Source organism: Triticum urartu, chromosome 5A (genome assembly GCF_056163025.1).
Source record: "Triticum urartu cultivar PI428250 chromosome 5A, HENAU_Tu73, whole genome shotgun sequence".
Lineage (NCBI taxonomy): Eukaryota > Viridiplantae > Streptophyta > Magnoliopsida > Poales > Poaceae > Triticum > Triticum urartu.
The window spans coordinates 34,086,317-34,096,319 of NC_141877.1; the positions used below are offsets into that span (position 1 = coordinate 34,086,317).

The 10,003-nt window shown below is 41.1% G+C and overlaps 1 protein-coding gene across 4 annotated transcripts; it reads left to right on the forward strand.

Moving 5' to 3' along the window:
• Positions 1-5,033: 5,033 nt before the first annotated feature.
• LOC125510442 (nuclear transcription factor Y subunit A-2) lies at positions 5,034-9,797 on the forward strand. 4 transcript variants are annotated; one of them, XM_048675617.2, is made up of 6 exons: positions 5,034-5,191; positions 5,664-6,020; positions 7,590-7,690; positions 7,851-7,916; positions 8,620-8,763; positions 8,873-9,797. In XM_048675617.2, the coding sequence occupies exons 2-6, from the start codon at positions 5,702-5,704 to the stop codon at positions 9,266-9,268; spliced, it is 1,026 nt and encodes a 341-aa protein (XP_048531574.1). In that variant the 5' UTR covers positions 5,034-5,191; positions 5,664-5,701; the 3' UTR covers positions 9,269-9,797. The 4 variants fall into 4 exon arrangements, with proteins under 4 accessions (XP_048531574.1, XP_048531576.1, XP_048531575.1 ...); XM_048675619.2 differs by having other exon boundaries at positions 5,048-5,191; positions 5,667-6,020; XM_048675618.2 differs by lacking the exon at positions 5,034-5,191 and adding an exon at positions 5,198-5,397.
• The last annotated feature ends 206 nt before the right edge of the window (positions 9,798-10,003 follow it).

The following is a 10,003-nucleotide window of genomic DNA, read 5'->3' on the forward strand; positions in this document are numbered from 1 at the left end:
TGAACAATGACTGATAAAATTGTGCTCCACTAAGTTCTTCGAGTGCAAGCACCCCATTCCACCTTGTTTACAACTTAATATGCTCAGTCTGTATTCCCTCCGGGGTTCCTTCTAGGCGGCCCAAATTTGGGTAAAATCTTATCCAACTCGATATGTTGGTGCTCTTTCTTCCATATTTCATCGAAAGGAGCCTTAGGAACCCCATATTCTACTGCCTTGCTTCATTCTTATGTTACATTTCAGGATCCTTTGTGACAAAACAGGACAAAAACCATGAACTGAAGCATCACCAGACATGTCTAAGATAATGCTTAGCTTACAAGCTAAAACACCGATGAAACACGAAAAATAGAGGAACGAGTTTTATAGGCTAAGGGTGGCAAGGGAAAACGGGTGGTGAAAATGAGTTGGAAAAGTTGGCCTAAACCTAGGCCAAAATGAACTGGTGCAGGTAGTTTACTGAAACCCTTGAATTCAGGGGAAAAGTGTGTGAAAAAATGAGGAGCTATCTGGGACGAAAAAGTGGCAACAAAAAATGTGTGGGAGAAAGACTAAGTCATTTTGAGGACAAGTCACTACAAACAACAATGTCGTCCATATAGCCTCAATGACACATTGCAGGCGCTGCGAGCGAAGACGACATGCCACTATCGACGCCGTTGTTATGCAACATCGTTGGGCCAACATGGGCCTATTGTTGGTAGTAGCCATGATAACCCTCCTCTCCTTGCCAACTTACATGATCAAACATCCTATAGTTGATGATGCCAACGATACCCCAATATTCGCTTTGAATAGAACTAACGTTTTCAAAATGAGCATTATAGTTTTTGTTTTTCTTCAAAATGATATTTAAAAATAATAATTTATAAGTGTGAGTATCCTATTCTATATACCTAAATAGTTGAATCTCACATATAATATATGTGTTATGTGACATAAAAATCTTACTGTTGAAACTTCTTCCGGATACAAATCAAACGATGGTCAAACTTATTTTTTGAAATAGATGGTCAACAATAATTTTGATGGCATAAAACACATATTTTATTGGTCAAATTGATGATCAAACTTAATTCTTGAAATATGTGTACACATTATAAATTGGATTGAAAGAAGTATACCGTTTCATTAAGTGCTTTGAAAAATGCATGTGGGTAGTTATGCATAAATGCCAACTCCACACAAATATTGAGTACTCCTCCCAATCAGTAGTGCAATGGGTTAGAACGAAGAAAAGTAAAATTATAATAATCAGTATAACAAGACTGAAAGGGAAAACATGAGTGGTAAACTAAACACTACTCCCTCCTTTCCGGTTTATAAGGCTTATCTCAAAATTTTAGTTTTTCCATTTTATAAGGCTCAATTTGGTTGTTCCCCATCATATGTTCAGACTTCAAGGTGCATTAAATCATTGCATGTAAGTATTAAGAGAAAACTGACCAATGCATGCACTTTATGCATGCATGCATTGCAATTAATGCATTCGTAAACATAATTTTTTGAGGAAAACAAGAGCATTAATTGTGTGATTTTGCAAACTACAAAAAATATTCCACCACTTATCATCTACCTTGGTTGGTGAGATTTTTAAATTGAGACTTATAAACCGGAAAGGAGGGAGTACTACTACTAGCAATATATGTTTATTAAAAAAGGGGCATCTACAGGGTACACAATCTGTTGATGGATGCACGGTCGTTCCATTCCAAGCTCATGTATGATAAGCTAGGATTAGATTTTTGGAATCCAAGTGATGGCTACTTGTAGTCCTTGCTACAGCAACCAATGTTGTTCATGTCTGCCTGCCTCACCAATTTATAGACGCTACTCACTTGCCACTCCTGCAGATCTTACCCAGCTTAGTAGTACTAGTTCCAGACCTCAATGCACTGCTAATACAATTTTTCAATTCTGCTGAAAATAGTGTTCGTCCGGATTAGTTTCATTCAAATCATGCAAATTAGAGGCTAAAACAATGACAAATGAGTTTGAAAAAGTAGATACGTTTGAGACATACTCCCTCCGTTCGGTGAAGAGTGTACATATAGTTTCAAAATTTGTCCACAAAAGAGTGTACTTCTATCTCTCCAGTACACTTTAAAGTAGAAAAAAAATAATTCTCTCTCATCACATGGTAATCAAGACCAATAGCAATCTACACATGGTCTTCTTACTTTATACATGCACTTAGCTCATCGGGCGTTGGGTAATTAAAGATGAGAGAGATGATGGCTTGCATCTTTCCAATGAATTTTTTACTCAACTCCATAATTTGTCCTAATTTTTTTAGATGTACACTCTTCACCGACAGGAGGGAGTATCAGTGATCCCACCACTTCAAATTTTCTCAACATGTGTGCTCATCATTAAAATTGTTGTGGCGAATAGATTGATTTACTAGCTTCATCCATCAACTTTCGTCTAATCTATGCATAAGAATCTTTTAAATTACATTACATTTACTTGTGACATGCACAACTTTTCATGTTAAGTTTCTTTTGTGTTTATGTAGAAATTTCTCACGTAACTTAAATCAGAAGGATTGAGTGAGTATTCTACTCAATATTTAGAAACTATTCAATTTCGTGGCAACACAAAAGGTATCATCTAGTTTCGTAAATTTTACATGTAACTCTAGTGACTAGTCCAACCTGAAAGCCAATGGTGGAGGTTGGATTGACTGCCCCAATTAAGCTTCATGGTTGTTTTGATGCCACGCCTGAGTATTGTGCCTTTCGTTAACAGAATTGTAAAAAATGTAGGAATAGTAAATAAACATAATTAAAATGTCTTGTCCATTGGAATTCTACAGAATCTGAGTTTGTTTGATTGCATCATAAGAAATATAGAGTTTTTTTTTCCAAAAAGTTTGCGTGGATGTTAGATTTTCTATGAAATGTAGTATAAATAGTTCCTTAGAAAAAACTCCTATAGAATATAGTCCTACAAATCAAATGACTAACGTAGATTTTTTTCTAAGGATTATAATCCTCCAAAATCCGATGCAAATCTCTTGAATTGAAGAGGTTGTAAGATTTAACTTCAATCATCAATTAGACTAGTAATATATGGGTCATGTGACATAAAAATAACACCTTTGTTTCTTGCCTTGGGGCGAACAGGGCGACTATGGTTTCTGGCTCCTGCCAGTGTCGCCGCAGATATGTCTCACCTCCTGTGGCCTTAGGGCCACAGGTTGACGTGGATCCCGACCCTTGCTAGCGGGAGGGCTTCGTTTTTAAGTGTTTTTGTGAGTTTGGTTAGGGTTTGTGTCTGCTCAGGAATGTGAGACGGTAGCAGCTCCCTGAAGATGGATTAAGGTTCTCCAAGGGAGTTCCAGTCTTGATGATGCGTCTAGCATCGTCAGAGGGTGTGTGAAGGTGTTTCTCCAGCGGATCTCACGGGGTTTGCTCGGTGGTTGTCTTTGGTGGACTCGATTGGATTCGATCTTCATTCATGTGTTTGTGTGTCTACAGGTTGGATCCTTTCGATTAACAATCCTCTTCATCAGTGACGATTCCTATTCTGGTGCACTGTTCTTGCGGAGCCTTAGCATGACACTTTCTCGACTGTCTACTACAACAAAATTTACCCAGCTCTCATGAGAGACGGGTGATGACGGCGGTGCACCTTCGGCTCATTCCAGGGCTTGTAGTTATCGCTAGGTGGTCTACGGATATAGATGTAATTTCTATTACTTCTGGTGTTCCTTATACCGCCTTGATTGTTGATGAATAGATCAAAAGTTTTTTCCGCAAAAACAAAAATCACACCATCGAAACTTCTTCTGAATACAAATGTAATGGTGGTCAAACTTATTTTTTGAATAGAATAGTTTGGATTGCTTACCACATGTGCGACGTGGTTATTTTTTGAAATAGATGACCAACAATAATTTTGATGGCACACAACACATATTTTATTGGTCAAATCGATGGTTAAACTTAATTCTTGAGATACGTGTATGAGTTATAAATTGGGCTGGAAGAAGTATACCCTCTCATTTAAGTGCTTTGAAAAAAAAATGCATGCGCGGTAGTTATGCATAAATGCCTACTCCCTACGAGAGACAGACTACTACTACCTCCGTCTCGGTGAATAAGTCATTCGTGTAGTTCTAGGTTGATGATTTAACTATCTAAATATGTATTATATGTGATAAAAATATATATATTTAGAAACTACATCCGTGTAGAAATATAGTGATATACTTTTCATGACATATAATACATATTTAATTCCTCAAATCGATGACCTAGAACTACGCGAATGACTTATTCACCTAGACGGAGGTAGTACTCCCAATTACAGCAGTACAATGATCCATCGCCAAAAATGTACTACAATGGGTTACAATGAGGGTAAATTTTTTATTGTACTGGTATATACCAAGACTGAAAGGGAAAACATGTCTAGCAATATATGTTTGTTCAAAAAAGGGCATTGCATTTACAGGGTAGGAGTACTACACAATCTGTTGATGTATGATAAGCTACTACTAGAAGTGGATTTTTGGAATCCAAGTGATGGCTACCTGCAGCAGTACTTGCTACAGCAACCTAAACTGTTCATGTCTGCCTGCCTCACCAAATTATAGTCACCACTCACTTGCCACTCCTGCAGATCTCATCTTACCCAGCTTAGTAGTTAGTACTAAGTTCCACACCCCAATACACTGCTAATACTATTTTCAAATATAAAAAGTCCTCTACACCTTGCTTTTGACAGCATGATTAGTCCAGTATAATCACCACTTGCAGTGAGCACCCAACCTAATAATTCCAGCACTGGGGAGTTGAAAGGTCTTGGCTGGGAAAAAGAGCCCAACTGGGCAGTAGTAAATAACAAGAACTGAGCTTTTCTGGAGGACAAATAAATGTTTTTAGTGGGAAATAAATATGTGTTTGGCAAAGAGGAAAATGAAAGAAAAATCATTTGGGCTTTGCGGTTTTGGAGGAGTAGTAAAATGTGAAAGCAACGAGGCTCTGGGGAAGGAGGAAGGGAAAGCTTTTTCTTGGTTTCAGTAGCGCCCATTTATACGCGCCTCTCTCGTCCCGTCTTGTCCTCTCTCTCTCCTCCCGCCGCCCTCCCCCAATCTCTCTCTCCATCCATCCATCACCTCACAGGCACAGCTCTTCTTGTTGTCCTCATCCGCCCCATCAGGAGCTGGAGCTGGAGCTGGAATGTGAGTGGCCTTTGGTTTCATCCCCTGCTCCTCCCCCCTCCTCCCTCCTGCTGCGCTCTGCTGCATGCATGTCTTGGATCCTTTCACCCGCCTTGGTCTCTTGCTGAGATTCTCGCCGCGCACATTCACGGGCCCTTCAAAGTCCCCTGCCCTGCGTCGCGAGCTCGTTCCGGCTCTGGGCTCGCTGAAATCCCCGTGGATTTTGGGTACTGTAAATCCTCTTTTTTTGCTTTCAGTAAAAAAAGTTCCAGCTTTCGGTTCAGTTCTTGGGGAATTTTGCTCCTTCAGTTTCTTGATTCGCTCCGGTTTTAATTCCGGCGACCTCTCTCACCCTGCATTCCCCATCCTCCGCATTCTGTTTCTGAGGATTTTTTTCGCCCCTCTTTAGCGGCAATCTGAACTTCTGTTTCTGATTTAATCGATGCTCAGTCTCAATCTGCGTTGCTTGTTTTTGTGCCGCTCTTGATTGCAGCAGGTTGGTAGGCGCTTAGTCACATCCGGACCGCCGCAATGATGAGCTTCAAGAACCACCATGAGGGATTCGCGGGGCAGCAGCTGCTCGCCGCCGCCGCCGCCGCGGGCCAGGCCTCCGGTGGGGCGCCGCTGCCGTGGTGGGTAGGGTCCCAGCTGCTGTACGGCGAGCCGATGGGCCACGGGAAGGCGCCGCCGGCCGTGCCCATGTCCATGTCGCCGCCGGAGGATGCCTGCCGGGACGGCCAGTTCCAGGTCGTGCCGAGGGCCCAGGCGCTGCTGGACGCCGTGCCGCTGCCGCCGCAGCCCATGGGGGAGAGGGGCATCCCTGAAGCTCTCAAGTTCTCCATGGCTCATGGTGAGGCTGCTCTGTCCTTTGAGATAGGTGTTTGTTCTGTGGCCTGAGATGAGCTTGTTTAATCTGTGCATGCTACTTGCTACTAGTAGAAAGAGTAGATAGTGGTGTGACACATGGCTGGGTTCAGCTCTCAGTAATTTAAGTTTTCAGCATTCACACACACAGAAAAAAGATTCAGTACAAATTTGGCAATGTTTGTAGCATATATAGACATACAGAATGCAGTTCTAGGAGTGCTTAGGTAATGTTGAGTGCACATAGTAGGGTGGTGTTTCTCTCAGATAATAGGGCTATTACAAGAAAACCGCGTAATGTATCGTGAGAACAGTATGATGTGCCATACCCAATGAACTAGTTAAATCTGTGCATGTTAGTAGAAAAGAGTAGAGAGTGATTTGATACATGTGAATGACACAGGGTTTGGTTCAGCTCTCGGTAATTTAAGTTTCAGTACAAATTTGGCGCTATCTGTACCTATTTCTCGACACAGGTAGACAAATTTGGTGTTGTTCAGAGAAAGGTAGATACGCTTTTAGTATGAACAAATTTGATGTTGTTCAGAGAAAGGTAGATACGTTTTTAGTATGAAGTGTAAACCCAAATATTAGAATGCTTGCCGCACCGTGAATATGTGAGTTAATTAGCTTAAATTAGATAAACATTTAGTACTTTTCAATCTGCAAAAAAAGAAAAGATGGTTATCTTTGGTAAGGGAAATATAGGGTAATTTTGAACAAATCTTGCACGGAGGTGGAATCTGTATATGTTGTGACAAGCGGATGATGACTCATGCTGGATGAGGGCTGGTTGGATCCTTCTAAAGTAAGGTCTTATGTGGATGCCATTATTCATAGACACCATTTACATCACATAATCAATTCAACAGATATTTTTGTACCGCTTTCACTCAAAGGCTAAACCTTGGCTAAACCTGTGACCTTCCTTCTTATACCCCTTGAGTTCTTTTAAATTTACTGGTTCCTTACAGTTCTAGCATAAGTATTGCCAATTTGTGTATACCTTGATTCAGACATCAATCAACATCTTGATTCAGAAAAACCATACTGCACGATTATGCTATTTCCGACATGAGAAAAACACCCCAGCGCATAACTAGTCTGTAGACACGCGCCATGGAAATTCTGACATTTTCTTTGGTTAAAAAAACATTTTCTTCTGTTCAGTCGTGGCATGACACCAAAAGAACCTAGTATGTAACCTAATATGCCTTGTAGAAAATCTGATGCTATATAGACTCGATCCTTCTGAAACTTATGCTTTTTTTATGAACACTGAAACTTATGCATTTGATATAGAAAATTGAACATCATAAGTCAAATTGCCATGGGTTCATGGATCCACAGCTTTTTAGCACATGTTCTTCTGATATGTAATGCCATGTAAGCGTCTCAATGAGATTAGAAGGATTTCCCTTTGTCAGTTAAAGATCTCCTATCATGCATGACTTTCTCTTTCTAGCAACTTGAATGACTGGCGGATTTCAAAGTACAGACGTACTTCTGTTTTTATGGACCTTGGATATGTGATTGATGGTGCATTTGGGTTCAGGTAAAGGAGGGAACAGTTCTGAGCACTCTGCACCTATCACTCTGCAGTCACCATTCACAGAATATAATGACCACTTTGAGTTGGGCCTTGGCCAATCTGTGGTAAGCTTTTCCCACTTGTTCGGTTTATCTGTATGAATAATGGTGACAAACCTGTGATTAAATTAGTAATGCATTTAGGACTTTGCAACCTTACAGTTACAAATGCCTTTCTGAATTTCCTTAGCCTTTGAGTTCATCAATGCCTTCTGATATTTTTCAGATTTCCTCCAACTACTACTCTGATCAGCAGTATGGCCTACTTTCTTCTTATGGAATGAGATCAGCGGTAATGTGCATTTAGTTTTTAATGAGTCATCTCCACGATTTCTATGACTAATCCTTGTATATATGTACTCCCTCCGTCCGGAAATACTTGTCATCAAAATGGATAAAAGGGGATGTATCTAGACATATTTTAGTTTTAGATACATCTGTTTTTATCCATTTTGATGACAAGTATTTTCGGATGGAGGGAGTAGTACAGAACTTTAGTCCAGTGTTCATCTGAATTCCACAGTTTGAACAATCTAGCACAAAGTTTCCGTAAAATGGTTCATAGTGCTAGTTATATTATGTATGTCATTTCTGAACATGAAGTTAGTGCAAATATGAATCTTTAGTTTTCTCAATAAGCAACAAATGAAATCTAGCACAGAGTGTACACCGAGTACAAAGTTAATATTTTTGAAGTTTGTGAATAGCAATTGCATGGTGAAGCTTTCTTGGCTTAATGTCAGGAAAGTGTTCTGGGGTATCCTTTTTTCATTGACACCAAAAAGGATATATAATATTCCCTCCGTCCCAAAATAAGTGTCTCAAGCTTAGTATAACTTTGTACTAGAGTTAGTACAAAATTGAGACAGTTATTTTGGGACGGAGGGAGTAGGATTTATCTTTGAGTTTGTAAGGCTGAAGCTTGTATACAATTTATTTTATCTAGTAATGTGTGATATCTAATATGATCCTCCATTTCCCTTTGTGCAATGCAGTCTAGTGGGCGTATGCTTATACCACTGAATATGCCTGCTGATGCTCCAATTTATGTGAATGCAAAGCAATATGAAGGCATCCTCCGTCGCCGCCGTGCTCGCGCCAAGGCAGAGAAGGAGAATAGGTTGGTCAAGGCCAGAAAGGTATGGCTCACCTTCTCAAAGTATAAACCGAGGATGTTTATTCCACCATGGCATGCAATGCAAATGTTCTTCTTTCTTTCCATTCATGTGAGTGCTTTCTACAATGCAGCCATATCTTCACGAGTCACGCCATCTTCATGCAATGCGCCGTGCGAGAGGCTCCGGTGGACGCTTCCTCAACACTAAGAAAGAGACCAACGGAAAAGACACTGGTGTTGGGAGCAAGGCGATGGTTGGTAACCCGCTTATGCGATCAGCTGCATCTCTCAGTTCAGAGATCCAGCACTCTGAGCAGGGAAACCCAAGCAGTGTCTCCAGCATGTCTGGCTCAGAGGTGACAAGCTTGTATGACCATGAAGATGTGGACCACTACCACAACTTTGAGCATCTCCGGACACACTTCTTCACCCCGCTCCCGAGCATCATGGACGGTGAGCATGGGGCCGGCAACCCCTTCAAGTGGGCAGCAGCCTCCGATGGCTGCTGCAACCTCCTCAAAGCATGACTTGAGGGGGTGACGGACAGCCGAAATATCAAGAGATGGCGCAAACCGGCAGCATCTGCCGGCATTGTGTCCAGCTCCAGGGCAGGGATCCTGCCGTCATCTGGCTGTCCGTGGGCAATTCATTCTTGGCTCATGGCATCGGTAGTGCTTTCGCTCATCGCCTACTTGTCCTCGAAGCTTCATGCTAGTTTCCAGGATCCTGTGGTGAGTGGAACACCCCCTTTGCCATAAAAAAATATATTATCTAGGTAAGTACTACTGCTTGCTACCATCATCCGACCGTTTTGCGGTAGCAGGTTTAAGTTTCTATTTGAATAAATGTCTGAAACTTCAGACTAGTTTGAACGGTACTGGAATTGGAGTTTGTATGAAGTACCCCTATCTCTTTCGTTTGGAGAAGTATTGGAGTATGTTAAGTAGACTTGGTGATGTGTTGTAATAGTTGGCTTGAAGGTTCTGTGTGTAGACTTGGTTTGTTTGTACTCTGTGGTGTTGACACCTGAAATCAGTGATGTATTGAGACTTGGAATGGTTTGTGAAGTTCCTTATGCTGTGGTCTGTGGCTCATTTGCTTCACACTTGGAACCTCAGACTGAGGCATATTCCATTTGCTTCACACTTGCAGCTGCCAATTTGCAAGAAGGCATCGCCCTTTACTTGATTGGATACTCGAGGAAAGAGAATTTGCTTTGGCTAGCTCTTTGTAATGAAAGTAGCAATCCTGGAGAAAAAATT

Bases quoted from the DNA above. Each gene is read 5' to 3' on its own strand.
- LOC125510442 (XM_048675617.2), top strand. From the start codon at position 5,702: ATGATGAGCTTCAAGAACCACCATGAGGGATTCGCGGGGCAGCAGCTG. The intron at 7,917-8,619 runs GTAATGTGCATT...TGTGCAATGCAG, and splicing joins CTTATGGAATGAGATCAGCG to TCTAGTGGGCGTATGCTTAT. The intron at 8,764-8,872 runs GTATGGCTCACC...TCTACAATGCAG, and splicing joins GGTTGGTCAAGGCCAGAAAG to CCATATCTTCACGAGTCACG.